This window comes from Dunckerocampus dactyliophorus, chromosome 2 (assembly GCF_027744805.1).
Source record: "Dunckerocampus dactyliophorus isolate RoL2022-P2 chromosome 2, RoL_Ddac_1.1, whole genome shotgun sequence".
In the NCBI taxonomy this organism is placed as follows: domain Eukaryota; kingdom Metazoa; phylum Chordata; class Actinopteri; order Syngnathiformes; family Syngnathidae; genus Dunckerocampus; species Dunckerocampus dactyliophorus.
In genome coordinates, this window is record NC_072820.1 from 34,377,689 (window position 1) to 34,401,714 (window position 24,026).

At 38.6% G+C, this 24,026-nt stretch overlaps 1 protein-coding gene across 6 annotated transcripts in view; it reads left to right on the plus strand.

Moving 5' to 3' along the window:
• The window catches only part of svild (supervillin d), a 64,528-nt gene that overhangs the window by 26,394 nt on the left and 14,108 nt on the right, over window positions 1-24,026 (plus strand). For 4 of the 6 annotated variants that reach the window (XM_054762815.1, XM_054762799.1, XM_054762807.1 and 1 more), the window contains 6 exons: window positions 1,916-1,950; window positions 8,240-8,295; window positions 11,674-11,753; window positions 14,791-14,869; window positions 16,631-17,085; window positions 18,660-18,795. In XM_054762815.1, coding sequence (XP_054618790.1) covers window positions 1,916-1,950; window positions 8,240-8,295; window positions 11,674-11,753; window positions 14,791-14,869; window positions 16,631-17,085; window positions 18,660-18,795 — 841 coding nt within the window. Of the gene's footprint in view, window positions 1-1,708; window positions 1,774-1,915; window positions 1,951-8,239; window positions 8,296-11,673; window positions 11,754-14,790; window positions 14,870-16,630; window positions 17,086-18,659; window positions 18,796-24,026 lie in introns of those variants that run through there. The other 2 variants (XM_054762816.1, XM_054762814.1) reach the window with 2 other exon arrangements.

The window sequence follows — 24,026 nt, forward strand, 5'->3', positions numbered from 1 at the left end:
CTCTATCTCCTTCCTTCTCTCGCTCTGCGCTGTCAGGCGTTCAGGCGCACTTGTAATTGTGAGTTTTAGGTGCTAATTGTTTTTCATTTTTATTCACGTACCCACTCTTTAACATTTTATAAAGGAAGTGCTACAAAATCTGCTAAACATCTCAACAATGACACGTGGTCCTTATATATTAATGGAAAAAATGTTAAGAATATATATGCTATTATGGTACAAATGTGTAATCAAAAACCCTTTCACTTAAACCTCTAATAGATGCCTGCTACTCTCTGCAGTTGAGCAAATAAATGACCGAGCCACTGCGTAAGGAAATTTTCCAAATGTTTCTTGAGACCTTGAGATGTTTCATTTGAAATCCAACACGCTTCCTCTCACTTTAGAAGAGTGAGAGAGAAGAGTGAGAAGCTTGCGATTCTGCTCATCATTTGAATATCTTGAATATCATGCGTGTTAAGCTTTTTCTCACCTCTCTACGCTCACTGGTATATTTTTATGTGGCCGTGTGGCCAGTGGCTATGCCCTCGCTTGGCCAAGCCTATGCTCAGTCCTAACTTGTGATAACATGCTGCAATTACTTTTTGGCATGTTTTTTTTTTGTATGCCATGTCTATTTGAAGACTTTGTCTTTTTCTATGCAATATGGCTTCGTCTATAGCAGGTTTTTCAAATTATATCAACCGGGAACACGCATTTTCCAATGGTTATTAGGTCGCGACCCACTGTTATTTAAGTCATTTTCAATACGTATTTATTTTTTTATTATTTTTGGACATTTTTATTTCATTCACTTGTACCTAAGTCATTGCAATTTTTATATTTATTTAATTATTTAATTTCTTCATTATTTCATTAATATTTTTTACACTTTTATTTAAGTCACTGTCATTTAATATTTATTTATTCCTTCATTGTTTCATTTATATTTTTTATACTTTTATTCAAGTAAATCGAAGCAAATGTATTTCTTTTTTATATCGTCTGTCATTTTTTTAACGATTAATACACATAATAACATGTCTAAAGTGCACTTTGGTGGCATGTACAAGGCATCTTGGCTAGGAAATGACAAAGAACATGATAACTGCATGCACATAAATGATGTATAAATGAAAATTAAATATCACAATTGCGCTAAAGTCAGCTACAGACTTGGGGGCTGTAAGTTTGATCATTTTTCTCAGCGAATAGGCTAATTTAGCTTGATGTTGCTGGTAAAATGTGGGTGTAACTGTAGCTCACATAGCTATGCTAGTGTTTCTAACGTTTGTGTCCTCCTGTCCCACTCCTTAAACATACATTGTTGTATGTGATATACTGTATGTCATGTATTATGCAGAGAAATTGTACAGTTACAGTGCATATGTCAAAAGCAGATGAAGTGCAGACAGGCTTGGGCAAATACAGCTCATTGGCATTAAAGCTACAGACACACAAAAAGCACCAAACTCTAAATTCCAGCATCAAGGCTATATTTTGGACAACACACTTTTAACACGCTATTGTGGGACTTCCGGGATTTATTTAAAATTGGGGAAAAATACCACAATATGGGACCTTTACTTTTTAAAGTAGCCAATAATAATCCTGCACGTCTTTCCCCATAACCTCCGACCCCGCCCATCTGTCCACCACAGTTCTTGATTCAAAGCAGTCCCTCCTCCTGTTACATCACTGCTGCTACCCCACAGGCAGCTGCTGTCTCCATCCATATTTAACGCACATTACTTAGAGATGAACGCTTGCTCTACTCTTACGCCAGTTGCAAAGGTCCGTTTGTGGGGATTTCTTTTCATATGAGAGTCACCCTTTTTGCCCGCTGTAGTGTGCACTTTGCATGTGAGAGCTGCGTAACAACTGTCATCACTTCAGTATGCAAGCGTGACCTTATGTGTGAATCTCTCTCTTCTAGGCGGCTGGCAGCTGATGACATAGACGGGTCAAATGGTAAGAACTGTCCACTTTCACTTCCCTCACATCATATCTCGTCATCCCTCATGCACAGGGCTGATCTCTAATGCTCTGCCTGGATTTTGACATGAGTGTGAATTGTGTGAAACAGACCTGCTTACTTGTTAGACTGTTAAATGCACTATATACTGCCAAGCAGTTGTTTTTGATTTACATTACGGGCGCTGGAGGTGTTTTGGCATGCTAAATGTTACATCAGAGCCTGTGCAGATAATGTCAGAAACCAAAATTTGGGCTTGTAAATATAATAATGTTTACACCTGAGCTGCTGATTCACGGTCAGCCACCTGAGCCCACAGTCGTGTGATATGTCTGTGTTTTTCTGCCATCTTTGTCCATCTATCTACCAGCATCACATTTAAAAATCTTTTTTTTTTTCTAGTTTTTTATCATTTCTTTACTGTTTCAACTCATATTGTGAGTGTATTTAGTGTGTGCACCCATGTTAGCATGGGCTGGGTGCCAGTTTTTGATATGCATGTATGTGTGAATTCCACAGAATGACTGACAGGCACAAGGGGTAAAAAACAGCAGGATCATTTCATTCTTACAGTAGATAGCATGTGATGGCAATCTGGTAAATTATTTGCACAGTAAAGTCAATGGACATGTTAGACGGTAGCCATGATATACAAAACCAGTGTTTCTTCTCCATTCCTATATAGTGCCTTTATTTACTCAACTGCAGAAAGTACTAGACACACAGTGTGGGTGTAAGGCATTTATTGGGTGTGATAAATGTTTCAACAAATACATAATAATACAGTTAATATAAACGCGTCATTTTTGTTCACATGACTGTAAATAAATAATGTTTATGGCACCTCCTATGGGTTATGTCCAAAATGCTTTGATGTCCATGCTAGCATAATATCCTCAAAGTTTTATAATCCACAGACAAATGGTCAATGACTTATGGCCAATTAATTAGTTGCTAATAAGTTTTGTTTGATGGCGGCCATGTATATCAACCAATTTTGCTCATATTTTCTCATATGTGCTTGTTAGTCTCCTAAAGGTGTGTACCAGATTTAGTGGTGAACACCCTAAAGTAACAACGTAGTGCGCATTGAGCTGTGTGAGAAATTTCAAGTCAATCTGATTCATAGGGTTTAGTAACACTCCGTGGGCTGTTCTATAGTGATGGGAATTTTGGCCCTTTTATTTGGTGCGGCTCCTTAAAAAGAGCCGGCTCTTTCACATCTTAAATGGCAACTCAACTGATCAATTTAAATTGATTTATTACCAAAACACACATCAAATGAATTTGTCGTAAACTAAAATCTAGGGCTGTCCAAAATAGCGCGTTAACGGCGGTAACTTATTTATTTCATTAATTACGTAAAATTCCTTGCGTAATTAACACATTCACCTTATGGCAAGCCACATCTCACTGTTATGACGATAGACGGCAGCACAGTGTAGTTCCCCACAGAGTGTGACGCTCTTTTATAACTTTAATGTAACACATCAGCGGCGGTGCAATTCCAACAACATATATGTATTTCCAACTCACAAACACGTCTTTTGTCCCTTCGGCGTCAGAACAACACTTCCTCATTGCACGACCGTGAGATGCATTCAGGGACACTTCGAACATCTCAAGAACGTCTTTGTATGCATCTAAATAAACAGAAAGACAAAGAAAAACAATAAGTGGATATACTTATCACTCAATTTGTAACTCTAAATGCGAAAGTACAATTTGCTGCCTTTCAGCTCAGGAATCCCAGAAAATACACTCAAAATGTGAATTCAACTTAACTCATGTGGTGTGTTTGAACGCAGCCCCGCACTGCTAAAGAAACTAGTGTTAGGTAAATAGATTTTTAAGACGTGTGGTAGCTTTTAGCTTGATTGAAATTTTCAGTTCATTTGGAGCTGTTAATACATGCAAATAAATATATATGATCCATTTATCTTTCTTTCAATAAAATACAGTAAAAATGGGCATATTTCAGACATCATTGTAAATATTGTTTAATGATGATGAATTCATTTGAAACCCATGATTAATCCGATTAAAAATTTTAATCATTTGAAGCACTAACTTAATCTAAACTAAAAGACAAAGCAGCATCCAGGTAATAATTTCTGCTACTCTTTAGTGACGATTGGCATTCAAAGTCCCTCAGCTTTTGTTTCCTGCTGCTAATTTTCCTCACCTTTCCAGCCTGTGTATAACCCCTCCCTCGCCTTTCTGCTTCATGTCCACACATCCTGCACCCCATATTTTGACCACTCGCTTGCAGCTTCAACAGGAAAAAAAAGGCGTCCAAAAACGAGGGCTTTCTCCCGTCGTTCATTCAAAGAGCCATTTTGTTTGCGACCCACACATCACTACAGTCCTAATATTTTGTCATGGCTTTAACATACAGTATATTATGTGTCATAACAACATAGTGTCAGATTGATATTTCGATTATTGTTATTGGTGGCAGTAGGTCAAGCAGTAGTAAGAAGATTGAAAGAAGTTAAACAGTGAAGTCTTCTTTTTGGCTGGTGTATAAAAGATTTCAAATGACATCATAGGCAAAAAATAATAAGTGGAATCACTACACTGCAATGCTTTGTGTGCAGTCATCCACACTAAATCATAATCAACTCTGGACAGCAGGCAAGATTGAAAGCATCATTTAAAACTATTGGACCTCAGCAGCACGTGGAATTTCACTGTTGGTTATTTCACTTTTTGATGGTGAGGTTTTCTTTGGAAAGGGGCCGTTGTAATCGAATGTCGCAGTGCCGGGCAATAAAAGCAGATTTACAGTGAGAGAACAGCATTTAAGGGGTCTGACTTAAGAAAATAGTCTTGTGTTGTGTAAGATTTGCACTAATGGTTTCCTTTTGTAGCTGTTTTTGATGATGAAGACATATGTGTTTCTACCGCTGATTACCTGATTTAGAGAAGAGAATGAGAGGCATTTGAGTCAAAGATCCTGTGTTACTAAATCTACTGCGAAAACACTAGCCAGCAATCTTCAAAATGGTAGTACTTTTTTGGTATTTTTAGGAATCTACTGCAAAACTGCTAGTCTAAGATCCTCTGCAGGTATATGACATGTGTGACCTGCTGTCTTTAAGGACCTACTGCAAAAATGCTAGTCTAAGGCCTATTTAACAGAAGTACTTTGCTGTTTTTAGGAATCGGATGCAAAATGCTTATAAAAGATGCTATACATGAGAGCCCTGCTGTTTTTAAGGATCGACTGCAAAAATGTCAGTCATAGACCCTATATATGACCCGAGAGTTCTGCTTTAAGGATCTACTGCAAAAATGCTAGTCAAAGATCTTCAATATAACAGAAGTGCTTTGCTGTTTATAGGAATCTACTGCAAAAATGCTACTTTAAGACCCTCTTCTCTATACTACGAAAGCTCTCGGCTGTTTTTAAGGACCTACTGCAGAAATGCTTATCTAGGGTCTATATAACAGAAGTGCTTTGCTGTTGTTAGGAATCAAAATGCAGAATGCATCCTACAGTATACTTGATAGGAGAGCCCTGCTGTTTTGAAGAGTTTACTGCAAAAATACAAGTTATACTGTTGATCCTATATTGATAGGAGTAGTCTGCCTTTTTTAAGGATCTACTGCAAGATTGCTAGTCTAAGATCTATATAACAGAAGTGCTTTGCTGTTTTTAGGAATCTACTGCAAAAATGCGAGTCTACCATCCTCTGCAGGACCTACTGTTTTTCAGGACCTACTGCAAAAAAGTCTATGATCTATATAATAGAAGTGCTTTTCTGATTTTGGGAATCTGGTGAAACTTGCTCATTGTATACATGATAGGAGAGCCCTGCTGTTTTTATGGATCGATTGCAAAAGCGCAAGTCATACTGTAGATCTTTCTTGAGAGCTACTTTTAGAAAATGAAAATGGCCACAAGCTACTCATTTTTGTAGAAATTATTTTCATACCTTATTTCAACCCAAACAAAGCGAATATGCTTGTTTTACCAAAACATTCACAAAATGCTGGTATCCACAACTTGCATTTTATGTTTCAGAATACTTTTCTTTCTAGTGTTCTCACATTATTAACTGAAAACCTGAATGAAAAGCAGGCTTGCGGGCACCTCATGTGGTCGTGGGGGGCTACCTGGTGCCCGCGGGCACCACGTTAGTGACCCCTGCTGTAGATCCAATATATGACAGGAGTGCTCTGCTGTTTTTAGGGATCTACTGCAAAAATTCTAGCCTAAGATCTGTTTAACAGATGTCTTTTTGCTGTTTTTAGGAATCTGATGCCAAATGCTTATAAAAGATATAGTACAGGAGTGCCCAGCTGATCTATTGCAAAAACACTTGTCAAAATCTTCTATATAACAGAAGTTCTTTGCTGTTTTTAGGAATCTACTGCAAAAATTGTAGTCTAAGATACATTGCTATTTCGACTGTGTGATAAAAGCCTCAACACATCGTCTTGCGTCACTGCCCCTGCATGCCAAAAAGATTTGTCTTACTTGTGACAACAAGCAGTATCAGCGTCTCCGCTGAAGCAGAAGTAGACATTTCAGTGCTGAGTTGTCACTGAGATTAGATCCTCGGTGAGTGAGGGCATTGCAGAGAGAGACGGAGACATCAGCTCTCATTGTGGAAGTAGCAGAAAGCAAACGTTTTAATGTGCTGTAAGTTCATAACTGAGTGGGGTCCCTTTAATTTCCCACCTGTTCGGTTCCTTAGAGGACAAAAAGCCTACTTCCAAAAGCTGCTATAAAAACACAACAGATTAGTATTTTTTCTAAACTATATACTATACTCTAAATAAAATTGAGTTCTAATAAAAAAAAAGCAAACATGTAAATATTTGTCTTATTTTAACCCTCTAAATGGCCATTAGATTCAATTATGTTACTGTTTTTGCTTTGAAAAATACAAACAAGATTAGTTATTTTCTATATAATAAATGTTAGCGGGCAGGGCTATATGTCAGAGATTAACTATTAGATAGAATAGTAGTAAAATTCATTTTGATGCTTTGTTATTTTTTTCAGATTCCAAATTTCCCACCCTTTCAACCCCTAGAGGACAAAAAGTCCCATTGACTTCCATTAGAAGCACTTTATAAACATTTTTCAATGCATCGTAATTAGCATGCATAGCAGAGTGTGCATAAGTCTACACGAGCCTAGAGTGTTTGGTAGTTGCTTTTTTTGAAAAAGAGTATTTATAGTTCTCTGATTACTCGCTAAATACAGGAGACCACCATGAATAAATGAAGGTATGGGAAACAATGAGGCCTATGCATGTCCTGCGTGCCTGCATGTGCACGAGTCTGCGTACATGTGTAATATGTGCATGTGTGTGCCTGTGTATGGGAGTATGCTGTGTAATTGAGGTGGATAGACTGAACTTTGCTTTATGCAGAACTTACAGTATTTTGATGACATACAGTGTCTGTAGTAGCATACTTTCGCACACACACTTCCAAGTAATTTTACACACAGTACACACGTATGCAGACAGCCGTGCACCTACACACACAGAACATGCATAGACCTCATTTTTTCCCAAAGCAAAATCAATTTTACTTCTAATCTTATGTATAGTTAAGCCTGATCTTTGTCATAGAGCCCCAGCCCCCTCACATTTATTATATGGAAAATAACTCATTTTGTTTATATTTTTCTAAGCAAAAACAGTGACGTAATTGAATCAAATTAGCAACTAGAGTGTTAAAATAATAGAAATATTTACATGTCTGGTATTTTTTATCAGAACTCTATTTGATTGAGAGATCTTAGAAAAAAAGTAGAAAAAAATATTATTATCTGTTTTTGTGTTTTTACACCCAAAAGGGTGGGAAATTTGGCCTGTGCATCTGGTTGACCGAGGAACAAATTTTAAATTAGAATTTTATGATTTTTCATTTAAAAAACATCTTAGGAAAAATCATCCTATATGGACTAGCACAATCAAAGTCATGATTAAAAAAACAAGCAAAAATTGACCTGCAAGGACAAAAAAGTCCTGAGGCACCCCAGAGGGTGGATGGAACTTTTGCAAAGTCTTCACACAGCTGTCTTGTGTCATTTAGTCCCTGAGCCCATTCGATACCTTTTAAGCATCCCTATTAATTAACCACTGAGTCTGTTTTTGGCAGAAGCATCCTCTGTATTTACAAAAACACAGCACTTGGTTGACCATGTTTGGCCCGAGTGTCTCCCAAGCCACAAACAGTGTGGATGCCAAATGCATAGCCCTGAAGATGTGTCCCTTTAAGAATAGCCTTACAATAATAGTGTTGTTGTTTCTCTTTCAGTTGACCAGAAGACTTCAGATGCAAGGACTTACACTTCCAAGATGTCTCTTTTAAAGGTAGTGCATTTTTTATTTTTTTCTTGGAATGATTGTGTTTAAATTGATGGCACAACTAAAACAAATTAATTAAAGGCTTTGTGATTAGTTCATCACAGGCTATTATGTACACACATAGATTTGTGCAACTGAGCAGAAATACCCACAAGGCTGGCTTTAACTCACAAATTCAAGTCTGCTATTTTCAAGCTTTTAAAGGACTCTTTGTAAACTCAAGCACTTTCTATGTCTTGAAAACCAGCAAGTTTCATTTGTGTGGACTGGTGATATTGCTTGTGATTTGCATTAAGGTGACTGAACTGAGGTGATTGAACTAGAGAAGTGTTATTAAATGTATTATTTCTTTGTAACACATTATTCGTCTGTAAATAATTAATCATAAGTAAAGTAATAGATATTGAAAAAAGTGTGATTATGATTTTTTGTAATTAATTAATCATAATTAACACGATCAAGTGTTAAATCATTTGCAACATCGCAACTGATTCTGATTCAGCAAGCAATGTGTGAGGTCCATTTTCTGTATTACATCACAGACTTGCACTCATCCAACGCTTCATAGTTTGCTTAATTAAAACCCAATAGCACAGAAAACTGCCAAGTTCGCTCACAATTCTAAACATGACATTAAATCAGTTTAAGATGAATTATTGTCACTTGCCAAGTTGATTTCCTGCAGGCCTTTTCCATCGTGAACTTGAGAGCTCTCCATTAATAACATATCATGCAATTCCAATGCGGGACGGAGCTATCCTGCACCTGGATGCACACTTTGGCCAAAGCCATGACACAACACGATCTATGGAGGAGGAATAAAAAAAAAACGTCTGGAGCACTAAAGCATGCATTTAGTGTAAAAGGTGTGATGATAAAAATGGAACTTAGGTGGAGATTTAGGCCTTTCCCAGGCTGCTGGGGTTTCAGATGTGATACTGGATGTAAATAGCTCTTCTAGCTTGCCCTTCACAGACCAGGAGCAGTGCCAAGCTTGGCCAAGTGAAGCCAGATGGCAGTAAAAAACAAAACTGCTGGGAAAACTGTCTCCCACAAAGAGGCTGTCGTAATACTCTCCTATTATTTATTGTGACCTACATCCCTGTTCTTCTAGTCTCTCACCTGGAAGATCTGGAATTGAACACTGACTAATGAAGAACTGGATTTGGGAAATGACATACTGTTGATACGGACACTAATTACTTTTCTTACATGAGCAACAACTGCTTTTACTTCACGGATGAATAAGACAACAGCAACATTAAATCTGACAGTAAATTATTAATTATTCATTTCAAAAGCATAAGCATGTCGGTCAGTTTCAACAGTATCCATACAGTAAATTGAATGAATTCATTTGGAATTAAATACATTGATTGATGTTGTTAAATAAAAAATAAATAAAGATAGATTCTATCTTTACTAAATAAATTACAATCTCTATTTATATATACAGTAATTCTTTGTTTATCGCATGTAATTCCTTCCAGACCCGACCGTGATAAGTGAATTTCTCTGCTGGCTCAGTAGCCAGTTTCCATGCAGTGTCTCAATATTTTTGACTAATAATGGGCCATAGTCAACCACGGAACACTGATCAGTTATTATTATTTTTTGTTGAAAAAACGCGATATAGTGAGGGAGCGATATTCGAACCACTATACCACTATATTTCATGACATGACATGATGTAATGTGACCACTCTGAGGGAGACTGCGAGTGAGGAGTCGAAACTGTCAGGTATGAAAAACTTTGGTTTCAGATAATTATTAAATAATTGTTTAGAATACTTCTCTATTTCTTCCTTTCCCTATTAGAAAACAGTGCCATTTAAACTGTTTTTTAATAATTAAATAATTAAAGCTGGAGAGTCTCCGAAGGACTAATACCAAATAGTTGGATGCTGCTGAACATTTCAAATTTCCTGAATAATATTCTCACATTGGAATCAGCGCCTTTTTTGCACATGAAATCTTCCATCCCGATAACATCAGGACATCAGCACCTTCTGAACAGAAAAGACTGTTTACAAGGTCTAATTCAGGGGTGCACATTACGTCGATCACAAGCTACCGGTAGATCGCCAAGGTAGTTTGGGTCGATGGTGTAAACGTTATTTTGTAGATGTCATCAGCTCTCCCCCGATTCGTTCTTGCTCTGCCGGGGCGTTTCAAGCTACATACAGAGATGCAAATTTCATCTTTACTATTCTGATTACGGATAAACTAACTCAGCGGTAATATGCATCTATAACTAAATGTATCTGTTCAAATGTAGCAGCCATTTATGTAGAAAAAAAGTGTATTGTTTGATGGCTTTGCTTTGCGTCATGAACTTCACTACAGAAATGACTGTTTTCTAAACATCTGCTTCTTAAACTATTATTTCATGATGAAATGGAAAATGTGCCCATTGCTGAAACCTTTTTAATATGTTGCCTTGACTTCAGCTGCAGTGTCTTTTGCATAATCATTTTCAATTCTTGTATATCGGCAATGTTTGATAGCAAATGCTAACTGGATATAATACATGAACTGTGTCTCCTAATGAACGTTAAGTAACTAATTTGACTGACATATTACCAGTACTCAGGTTATGTACACAACTATTGAGGAATTATGTGTCATTATCTTACTATATTGAATATGCTTATAATATCAACTACTTTGATGACCTGTAAACTTTGAAAATGTGAACGGGAATCATTAATCATTCATATTTACAATAGTATTTCAAAGTTTACCAGTTAGATTTTATATATGTTATATGTTTTATAGAAAGAGGTAGATCATTGCATGCTGAAAAAGTACATGCACCCTTGATACTGTATACATGTATCACGTACATAAATACATACTCATATTTTTGTTGATAAATATAGTAAATATATATATTTTCTATATTTATAGTAAGAGGTAGATCTTTAGGACTTGGTCATTTTAAAAGTAGCTTGCAGGCTGAATAAGTGTGAGCACCCCTAGTCTAACTCATCTGTCACGTTCACACTTCATATCAGTGAGCATCCAGCGGGAGCAATATCTAACCTTGGAAATGAAAATAAATACAAAACCAACTGTCTAGTGAGTCAGTTGAGAGAGAATTTCATGTGGAAAATATTATACTTACCGGTGCACGTTACTTATCTCTTAGTTTTATCTATTAGTTTTACAGTATGTACTCAGGGTGGTACTTTTAGGACTCATAAATCACAATTGCTTTCTCTCTGACCAAAAGCTTGTTGAACTCTGATCAACTCAAGTGAAGGGGGCGGGACCTCATTCATTCCTGGCCTTTGTCCTTTTATTATAACAGCTGGTGCAGAAACAGTTGCGCTTATTTGAAAAGAAACGACACTAACAGGGCGTTTTTCTCTCATAATGAAGGATCAGGATGATAGAAGCAGCGCCAGGAGCAGAGTAAAGCCCCAGCCAATCAGCGGTAATGAAGAGGACGCGCCTGCAAGGTAAACTCCATTTTTGATCCCTGCTCAGTCAAACACAATACTTACTTTTTTAAAGGTCCCATTTTTAAGAATTCATTTAAACTCACGTAATTTGATGTCCTCCTACCACAATGTGTTTGCTCATAGCATCATATGATCTTTTGCAATGCTCATTTTAAGTATGTACAGTACCTCACAAAAGAGAGTACACCCTTCATATTTTCATGACAGTGTATCTTCTCAAGGGATAATACTATAGATCGATTGATCGATCCGATCGATTGGCCACCCATCAGTATCGGCCGATTTCCATGAAAAATCACGGTATCGGCGTATGCTGATACTTGCTTTGTAACGCTAATCACATCCTCCGATCAGCTCCGTCCCCATTGCAGCGTCCACCCTATTGCGGCCGTCTCCCACCCACTTTCCCTTAACAAAGCCAAAACAAGCATGACTGCCTTGTGGGACTTACCTGTTGTTGTGAGAGTGATATAAGTTTTGCACCCTCCAAAACATGCCACAGAAAATGTCTCGCCGGGATGGCACGTTGCGTGGCATCTGGAGGGCGGGCACTTGACAGGGTGTGGTAAGTTATCGAGGCTCGCGATGTGATCGTCGGTTGGGCGGCAGCTAATGTAGCGCCTATGTGTGCGGGAGACGACAAACAACCGCGACCGGCGAGACCCACCGCCAACGCGCAGCAAATCATGCACACGGGAGGGGACGAGCGGCTGCGACCAGCCACACCGGCGAGCGACGCACCCACATCCAGAGCAAATTGTACGAGTCTCCCACGGTTTAGTTTGGCTGTCAGATGTGGAGGGAATTTGGGGATATCAAAGTAGTTCAGAGAAGGAAAAGCGGCCCACGTGCATGGCCCGCCACATGCCGGCGATGAGCCTCGCTAACTGCAGTTGCCTGTTGCCTCCTGTGTGTGGCGACCATAAGGCGGATGGCACAAAAAGTGATTGGATTCGTCTGACTGCCTGGGGATCCTGCTGGAGCGCAATCAAGCTGATCTCGTATACAAATTCTCCTTAGAGAAGGCACCTGATCCTCTTGAGTTTCACCAGTGATTTTGAAAAAGTAAGTCAAATATGTGTTTGTCTAAACTCTATGGTTCCCTTTTCACATCATATAGCCTCGGGGTCACCAATGTGCAAGGTGCCCGTGGGCACCAGGGCGCCTCCCAGGGGGCTTCCCACAACCACATGAGACACTTGCAAGTCTTCTTTTCATTCAAGTTTTCAGTTAGTAATGTGAGAACGCTAGAAAGAAATGCATTCTGAAATACAAAATGTGAGTTGTGGACACCAGCATTTTGTTAATGATCTGGTAAAACAAGCATATTCGCTTTGTTTGGGTTGAAATAAGCTATGAAAATCAATGTTGCAAAAATGAGTAGCTCTTGGCCATATTCATAAAGTGGCTCTCACAAATAAAAAAATAAAATCCTGATCCGAGCATCCCTACTTTAGAGTAGTTTGTCAAACAGAAAAGATTTACTATTCAGTGAAAATGAAAAGTGTCATCCCTACATTCAAGCATTGTGGTGGTAGTGTCATTGTCTGGGGCTGCATGAGTGCTGCCGCCACTGGGGACCTGCGGTTGAGTGAGGGGAAACATAAATTCCAACTTGTACTGTGACATTCTTGACAAGGTATTAATAAAAATGGTTGGTGGAAAAAAATGGTTGGTGAAATGTGAAAGGTACACACGCTTTTGTGAGATATTGTATATAATTATGTAAAAATGCTGTTTACCAGTTCTGGAGCGCTTAAAAGTGCTTAAATGTTCATAAGGTGCCATTTTTCATAGCATTTTTACGCTGCTGTGCATAATATGTACAGTAGTACAAGTGACTCACTTTGAAACTAACTGGCACACAAACCCTGCAGGCTAAACAGATAAGTGAGGTCATTCCAGGCCATGAAAAGTACTGTCTAGCGAAGATAACCGGCGAGCATGGACCTCCGCCAAGTCCGGTGCCATACAATTCATTACATATTATCACCTTTAACTTTGCCCTACATTTTTTAAATTCATTGTTGTGGTCTGCGAGGCAGGATAAGTGTGTTTTTAGGTCCATCTACAGAGAAATCAATGAACAGCTGAAATAAAAGAACTGGTTCACTCCCCTCCCTTCTAACAATATTCATGAAAATCAGCCTGGTAGTTTTTGCATATCGCTAAGGGAACAGATCAACATGTAAACGTATCTTTTTCTCATGCTAGGGTGTCCAAACTTTTTCCACCCAGTGCCGCAGACTGAAAAATCAAAGGATGCGATGGCCATTTTGATATTTTTTATTTTATTAAACAGGCTAAAACCAACCCATGTATGTATGCTCAGAAGTTATGTCAGCTATGTATGTGTTGTAGACGACAAAGCAATAGCTTAATGTTATTATTTCAAATTTTTGTTATTACATTATGCCTTTTTGCTCTTTTTCTAGCTTTTTGTGTTTAAATGTATTTTTAGATGTCTAAAAAAAAAAACAAGCCTCAGGCCGTACTTTGGACATCCCTGTTCTAATGTTTCTTTACACACTCTTGTAAAGTCTCACTGTTGTGTGATCGCCATGGTGATCCAAAGCAGATTGAAGGCACTGTAACCTTTCTCGTGTGTGTGTGTTTCTAGGCAAATTGAGGACGTAATTCAATCTTACTGTCCAGTTTGAACGTGAAGATTGCTGGGAAAGTCCTCTGGCGCTATATGATATTTGTCTTTTATGACTTTCAAAGCTCCAAAACACTCCATTTACCAGGTTTCGTTCTGGTGTTTTAGTCCTCATTAAGGCTGTTTATAGTCATACTAGTCCTACGCTGACATTGATGACTTCCCATTATGATGAGTAATTCATTAGGGAAGCAAGCTAGTCAGAGCCTCAAGCTGGAGGAAACCTTAATAACAAATGGCAGATGGAGCGATAGAAGATGGGAGCTTAAGTTTTCCCCTCTTGGGGATTATTCTCATGGTGTCATCATCTTTAGGCAGGATTGTGTGCATTAAACATCTTTCGTATGTACAATATCTTATTTCTGCACCTCTCAGCAGCAAAGAAATAGCAGACACTACAGATGAACCTTCAGTGAAGGAGCAACATGAACGTGAAGTTCGGGAAGAAATAAAGGTTAGTTTGCTGAAGATCTCATAAAGTTTGCCTGTGTCAGCGATAACGGTCGCATGGTTTTAATCACTGAGACCTCAGCCCATTCTGTCTTTCATTGGCTGACTTGATTGATGCTTACAGTGTAATTTATAGCACTGATATGTAGTTTGGAAGAGGCAAGCATTCCTCAAATCGAGTATCATCGCATACTTACATTGTTACCTCAAGTTTTAGAGGTCCCCTGTTATGCAAAAGTAACTTTTTAATGGTGTTCTAACAGTAATAAGGCCAAATCTATCGTTTCATTTCCCGTCTCCTCCTTTTAAGAGAAGCAGTGCTCAAGTGGTGGGTTTGTTTGTGGGTTTATTGTATTAAAAGAAAGAGGCTTCGCTACACATCTTAAAACAAAGCTTCAGCAAATAGTAGGGGTCTCACAAGATGTTGCGAGATTAAAATGTGACAATATTTCTCATTCAGAAAAAACTGGCCCGTGGGCATTAGGCCTGGCATGATAATACATTAATTAATTAATCACACGATAAATGAAAATGAACTCGATGTCTGTTTTCCTCGTCTCTCTCCTCCAAACAGGCAGGAAATCGGTTCACTGTGCGTTGGTTTCAGCACGTTGGCGCGTTCCATAGAACAACGGCATGATTGGAGTGTGCCCTTTTGTCAGTCATACAGTCTCTTTGTCTCAGAGGGTGGAGGTGGGCCGTTAGCATACACACAGAGTGTAGAAGGTTGTAATGTAGTAGAAATTAAATTAGGAGATTGCAATATATTGTCATATATTTTTTTTTATATTTTTTCATTGTACTTTTCTTAAAAGTAATGTTTAAATCTCATCCCGTAGACCCAACCTCGTGTATCATCTCGTCTCGTGAACTGTCTTGCGTCTTGTGACACCCCTAGTGAATAGGCTAAACTGGCATGATGTTGCAGATAAAATGTGAGTGTAATGTTAGCACTTTATCTCACATAGATAATAGATGCTAATGTTTTGTGATGTATGCCATCTATTATTTTTGGAAATGTGCAGAGTTACAGTGTTTAAGTGCAGAATAGCACATTTAAATTACATTTAAATTAAAGCTACAGACACAAAAAGGTGTGTTATCAGTAGGCCTTACCGAAAAGCACTTTTAAACTGTCTTAATTCCAGTATCTAGGCTAGATTTTGGACAACACACTTCCAATACACTATTGTGGGACCTCTGAGAGTTGAACAATAGTGTCGTACATGAATATGGGAGCTCACACACAATACATATTCACTGATGGTTTTCATTTAGCAAGACCACCCGTTCGGCTTTGCCCTTTCACATCCAGACTTCAGCATGCTATCATCTTATCATCTCCTAAATCAGCATTCCCTCCTGACCTTTCACCCTCCAGTAGGACGTCTCCTGCACTTCCAGCTGCTCTTGGGGCATGTCATTTACAACATATTGAACACACAAACATGTTTTTGACAATGAATACAATGCATGTGACTGTGTTTAAAAGGAGAATTTAATGGAGTGTTTGTTTGCAGCAGGCTTCTGTCTTGCAAATGTGACATGTGTTTTTGGTTATTGCGTCTAAAAAGCAAACACGATGGAGTGAAAAAGAACAACTAGTTCACACATATTACTGTCAGGCTGTCTTTTTATGTGTCGCTCACCAAGCTCCCTTCCAACTCTCTGAGGTAACCCACTCAGTGCAGCAGAGTACATTGGTGTCGCTTTTGTTTACTATCATTTTAATAGCTACTTGTAAAAACTGTCGTCTTTGCTCCAGGCCGCTTCACTCCAGCGGCAAGATTCTGGGCCACGAGGCATCAAGGGGATCCTGAAGAAAAGCCGCTCCACCAGCGTGGAGTCCGACCAAAGTGAAGGCTCAACACACGACTGCACGCCGGTCCGACAAAGCAGCGTCACCCTCAGCCACCTCAAAAGCGATGAGGAGGAGGAGGTTTATGAGGAAGGGGACGATCAGGGAGACTCGGAGAACGATAATGAGGAAATCGACAGAGATGACGAGTCGTTGCTTGACGATATCACGGACGGAGGGAAATTTGGCATCCAGAGGCTGCAGAGCGAGCGCAGCAGCAGTAGCAGTTGCAGCCGCGGGAGTTTGGATGAAATGCGAAGTCCCTCGCCGGATGAGAGCCTGGAGATGACCTCCACAGTGTCTGAGGACACTGAAGAGCTGGACAGTTTGGATGGGAGCGTGGGTTCCTCTACCAAACAGAGGTAATAGATTTTACACAGCGTATCCTTTTATTAACTATTTTAATGAATATGTCCACTAATAGTGTATTAGAAGTGTGTTGTCCAAAATCGAGTCTTGAGGCTGGAATTGAGACAGTTTTTAGTAAGGTCTATCTGTAGATTTAATGCTAATGAAGCTGTGTTTGTCCACGCCAACATTAAGGAGTGAGACAGGACGACACAAACATTATCAACACAGTGCATACATAGTCACATTGTTTAACAGCAACATCATGCTAGGTTAGCCTATTTGCTGAAAAAAAACACTCCCACGTCTGTAGCTGACTGATGGATGGTTGGCAGAGCTTCATTTTAAGATTGTCGGGAAGCCTGCTTTTTTACACAGTGGTGGGAGCATAAGCAGGGCGGCTTCATCTAGCTAAGGGTGGGTCAGAGGAAAAAGGTTTTTCTTCATGATGTCATGAATACTTCAAAAGTGATCGCCTTGTTTGTGCGTGTCTTCTCTCAAACAAGTGATATAATAGATTTTTCTCACATTTGGTGCTCTTAAAGGACATATATTTTTGTTAGAACATTTTTAAAAAATCAATTTTGCATAATAGGCTTTAACAATCAGTCCGTGGAATGCGTACTCGCCACTAGTGTTGGGCATAGAGTTTCGAGCGTTGATGGGAACCGGTACTAACATTGTGATTTTCCCGGGATCGTTTGCTAATAGCCGTGAACACCAACAAGAAAGAAGCCGGAGAGCACCAACGAAGAAGAATTGGCAAAAAAGTTTGGCTTACCATCATAATAAAGAGCGGTTGGCTCAGTGCAACATTTGCAGCACAATATCATGCAAAGGAGTGTCAACATGACTAAACACCTAATAACAACAATACCTCGTCTTTGATGCACTACGTCGGACTTCCTCGAATCAGTCAGAATCGGAAAAGTCTCATGCCAGTAGACAAAGCCATAGACAAATCAGTTTGATTGTGCATGTTTAAGTGGCTGCGGCATCACACACTAACACATAAAGAATAGCATATGTGGAAATGATTTTTCATTAGCTTTTCAAAAATAAATATCTTTGTGAAAGTGTACTCCTGTAGAAAGAAACTTCATAACATTTAGAAACAAGTTGAATGGTTTGATATTTATATACTGGTTGAATATAGCCCAGTGAGAAATTCATTGTAAAGCTGATTAAAAAAGGTTCATATCATTAAACAATTCATGGAGAACTTCAGACATTTCGTCCAAAAAAAACTGTGGTTAGCGCGCTCATTTAAAGCAAGCAAACTTTTATGACCCTTACTCTTAAAAGCATCAGAATCAAGAATTGTTAGGAACCGAAATGAGGAATCTGATTCGGAAGCGGAATATGTTCAAATTCAAACGATGCCCAACCCTACTCGTCACATACACTGAGACACATACACATTTTGTAACCTGAACTTGAGCCAAAACGGACACTACATGCTAACAGAAAAGCCGTAGAACCATATAAAGAAGGGTACTATTATGTATTATATATGTATTTTTAAATTTGGTATACGATAGTTGGAGTTCATGGACATTCATTTACTGGTGTCTTATTATATTTTTAGACTAGCAGAGTTCAGCAGTGGTGACAACGAGAAGAAGGAATGGACAAAGAAACTGAAGCCGTCTGAGGTGGTCCAGACATCGCTAGCCGATCGCTTCAGCCAGCTCCATGACGCTGAGAATGCCTGGAAGAAAAAGGTAAATTTTTTGTTGTTGTTGTTTATTATTATTGTTGATGGGAAAACAGCTCAAACATTCAAAACACATTACTGACCCGAATGTAAGATGAGCCCTCTTTTTTCAAGACTAGTATCGATGAAGTGAGGCACCAGTGTAGTATGTCAGACTCAGAATTCCTATCTCTGATTTGTTTGGCGCCACCCATTGGGTTGAATTTATAAATCTGTAGCTTTGAAATATGACCAGGCATTTTTTCTAGGGTAAATAAATAACGTCTTATATTCAGGTCAGTGAGGCAACTTCTTGCACAGAATCAGGTACTGTATGAAAAGTATCCAGGCCTCCCGTGTGTGTGTCAGGAAAAAAAGCGCTGACTGGCTTGGTTAGAAGTTGCTTGGTGCCAGCTGTTGGTTTACGTATATAAATCTCTAGACCTTGAATAAAAGACATGTCTTTTTTTTTCAGGAAAAAATATCATCTTATATTTGGGTCAATACGTTTCATGTGTGTAAAGGCTGTGTTGCATCAGCTTTTTTGTGGAGGATATCTCTTTAAACGTTCTGTGCAAGATGAAAGGATGTGGGCACATTGTTTCCCTCCTGCTGAATCAGCAACATTTGGAAATAGTAACGCCACAAATCCAGGTTTTAGCTCAACTCCCATTGTACAAATAAAACCCTACACCGTGGCTTAACACCTACAAGCCTTTTCCCCAGAGATACTCTTTCTTCTCCTGTTGTTTTTGTTGTCCATCCTACTCACCCCAACGTTTTAAAGAATTTCTTCTACAAACAAGCTCCTGTGTCGAATAAAGTCTTCCAACTCGTCGAGTTTGCTCAGACAGGAGACCTACTTGTCAAGGTGGAAGCGCATGTGACCCAGAGTGGACCTTGGGATGATATGTGGTAGATCAGGGAACTGTAACTGCATGCTACACAACAGGCCATCCCCAAGTAGCTCCAGATGTTTCCTGTTATTCGTGTAAACAAGTTTTTCTGGATGACAGTGTCATGTGCGTTTTTCATTTAAACTGTACTTTTTCATTGAAATGGTAATGAACAAAGCTACTTTAGCATAGCTGTAAGTATCTAGTATCTCGTAATGAGCCCTCGGTTTTGGATTCTAGCTGTGACCCACCTGTCAAAACAATGTCTGTGGACCCTCACTCCCACTCATAGATAACACTCCTATAAGACAAATGCTTGGCCTGACATTTCCCCTGCGTGCTGATTGCTTGGAAACTATCAGATATTTTCATGGACTTAAGATGATTTGCAGTACATAAATGACACAAACCCTTGTCAAAATGTACAATAAGATGGTTGCACAACCTGAGCTGACACTTTGTTTTCCTTTATTTGCCCACTCTTCTTTGCAGGGGTGCTCCAAATGTGCACAACCCCCTTTGACGTCTTAGTTTTAGGCCATTCCAATACTCTAATGTGGGATCATTAAGATCATCCAGTTTCACCTTGTAAGCAGACATTTTAAGGGGTTTTGGTTTTCTGCAATACATAAATAATACAGTGGCTATAGAAAGCGGATACCTCCCTGTTAAAATGGTTTCACATCCAAAATGTAATTCTTGGTTGAAGCGCATTTTGGGTTAATTACATTAATATTCATGCACATGCTTCCTTGCAGCGGTGCTACACATATGCCAGATATCAAGGGCATTTCTCTTGCACAGTCTCCCTTAACGTCACCCCACATCAGATTCGGGCAGAACTACTCCAAAACCTTATTTTACTCTGATGTAGCTGATTTTAGTTCAACTACATGCATCAATTTGCTGCATTTAAGTATGCTCAGAAATTGCAAAAAATGCATCTATGCTCAAAACATGTGAATTTAACTTAAATTACGTGGCGTCTTTGAACACAACCCCTCATCGCTCACAATAACATGGTTAAAGTGTAATTCAATTCTGCTATTATTCTAGTGTTAGTTAAATTCATTTTCAGACGTGTGCTATCTTTTAGCTTGATTAGAATTTTTCAGTTCATTCGGAGCTGTCAGTAAATACATACTGTATATATATAATTGTCTTTTAATTTCACTTTCTGTTCATAAAATACAGTAAACATGGACATTCACAAATAGTTGCAAATGGTGATTAATCGTGATGAATTAATTTAAAAAACTTTAATGAATTTGTTTAAAATGTTTAATCATTTGAAAGCCCTAATTTTAACATACATCCAGCCGTTACAAGGATGACGAGCAGGTGGCGGCTCAACAATGTCTTTATTGCAAAAACAAAACAGCCTACTGTTGTCCACACCAAACAGCAACACTACAGTACATACAACTGCCAGGTCGTTACTCCTCTGACAGCGACAGTAATAACGTGGCAGTGTTGTGGTCTTATTATTGCGATGGAAAGGTTGCTAGTGCTTTGGCTTTTATTTTGTATGACTGTTTCATTGAATTATTGTACATAGTGTTTTATTACTGTATTCCATATGTCCTTCATATATTCTGGGTACAGTGTGAGTGACTTAGAAGTTCATTTAGGGCTAAGATCCGATTTCCACCAAAACTCAGCTTGACAGTCTGTGAACGGAACTCGTACGTAACTGATGACCACGTGTATATCCCTTTATTGGCGTTCAGATATATTTGTATTGATCTAATTTTCTTCTTTCCCTGGCTAAAGTCACCTACTTGCACTTGTAGAACTCTCATTAATTCCCACTTTTCCTCTTTCCACCTTTCCTCCCTGTTTACCCCCACACTCCTCTGTCCCTACTACCTCCAGACTCTACCCCCCCCCCCCCCCCTTCTTTGACTTCTTTGACACCTGCCTGTCAACCTTTCCCAGTATCTCCAGGTGAGTGTTCAACATACGTCTCATTTTTTTCATTTCAACTTCAAAGCTTGATCCCATAAGTTGCACTGACTTCTCTTTCTCGCAAAGCACTCTACAAAAAAAAAAGAAGAAAAAAAGCCCATTGTAACTTTATGGTGTATACACCTTTAGCAGACGAAAAATCAGGTAATGGAGTTCTGTTTCAAAGCATTTACATGAAGCACTTCGAAATCAAGAAATAAAGCATGTCAAAATATGACTTATATAAGATACACAATAATAAAATAATGTCATTCAACAGAATAGAAATGCATTCAGACAAATAATTTACATGGGAATTCCCATATATGTTCTAGCGATTAGCATTATCGAGTTACATTACGTTTTTAAGCACCAAAAATGGCACTTAGATGTACATCCCAGTCAAGCAGACGATGTATTAAAATCATAACACACTTTATCAACAATAGACCAAACTCGCATATTGTTCACCTCAGAAGACTACTTCCTGACTACGGAAACACCTCCAGGGTAAATGTGTACAGTGGAACCTTGGTTAACATCACTAATTCCTTCCAGAAGATCCCACTCTAACCGAAACAGACGCTAACCAAATCATTTTTTATGTAATAATAATACTGTAAATGCAATTAATCACTTCCAGAAAGGCAAAATGTTTACACAAAACACAATAAATGATGACTGAAAGGGAAAAATTAACATTTAAGGTCACTTTTGTGGTTCTTGACGTGGCCGTTCCCAAAGACACAATGTGGTAGCAAGATCAACATCTTCTTCATCAGCTGCACCTTCTTGTTTGGCCATGAGTAACCCACAATGGAGCCAAAGAAAGTTGCAAGGGCCAGCACATTGATAAAGAAGGTGAAAAATACTGACTTCAAGATACACCTCATGACAAAACAGGAAGGTGGTGTTGAAGAGGAAAGTGTTACTCTTGTTGCCACATTGTGTCTTTGGGTGCAGTCACGTTTTCAGTAAAGGTAAAAGTAACCTTAAATGTTCATTTATCTCTTTCATTCGTCATTTATATGCATTTAGAATTGTTTTATGCATCTAAAACTATAATTGTAAATCTATAACGTGTTTTGTGTTATCTTTTTTGAGACCCGGCCGCTGATGACATCACAGACGGCGATGTAGCTGACTTCCGGTTTCCCCATTTGTCATTTTGTTAGCAAGTTAAAGATGCTAACTGAGCGTTTTGTGATTGAAATACATTAAGAACACAATTGGACTCACGCAGTGAGTTAATATGCAATACTGTACACTAACTAAAAAATATATGACCACTGAGGCAAAATTTTGGCGTTCGTTAACTGAAAAACATGCTAATTGTGGTGGACGCTAGCCAAGGCTCCACTGTATTTACAAATGAGACTCATAAGTGTAAAAAATTGAGATAGTACAATTAGGCAACATATTTAAGCAAGATTGGTTGAAAAACATGGTCAGCAAAACGTCTTGGCAACTAATTGTCCATAAGTCATTGAACATTTTTCTCTTGATTATTAAACTTTGAGGATATCTGTATTACATATATGCTAGCATGTCTTGCAAAGCATTGTGAGCACAACCCATGTGGGCAACACAAATGTCATTAACAGTGAAAAACTACGACACTCCATTTGTTTATTTGGGCAATTGAGCCGTGGTGTCCATTATGTGAGGAAATACTGTATCTACAGTATCTATCATAAAATGTAAAGGGTTTTTTTGCTTCTTTGTGATTCAACCACAGAAAAAGGTTAATAATTACATTGTGATGATAACCATAGAACCTGGTGGTGGTGGTGTTTCAGAGGGGGCAGGCCTCCCTGTATGGCAAATCAAGGCTGAGAAAGATGGCTTCCTGTGAGACCTGGTTGTTGTCTTCTGCATTCTCTGGGGTCCTGTCAAGCCGATGTATAATCCCCCCCACCCTGATGGACTCCAGAAGATAGTGCCAGTCATGTGCGAGAACCATGAAAGTCCAAGCTGTCCATGTCACAGCTGTCATTGTGCTCAGGCAGTTCTGTGTTTAGGTTTTTAAATATGGTTAAAAAAAAAAACAAAAAAACAGCAAAACCAAATGCACAAAAGCTCTTGTTTTACATTGCTTAATTATCACCACAATAAATAATCCTAACAGTTGTTTGTTCTGCAGAAAGTAGAAAAATGATTCACTTTAATGTGAGGGTCAAGTGTCATTATGGCTAAAATTTATTATATATTTTTTTATATTTCTTTACATCTGCAACATGTTTGGCACATCTGTTTCCACTTATACCTTTGCTGATGGCTGTTTTTCATGTTTATGTTTGTATGCTGGGATATTTTTCACCTGAATGCAGGATAAATAACGATCTTCTTTAATACAAGCATGTCCGAAATTAGTATGGAAGGATTAGATGGATACAGGAACTATATTTTCTGACTC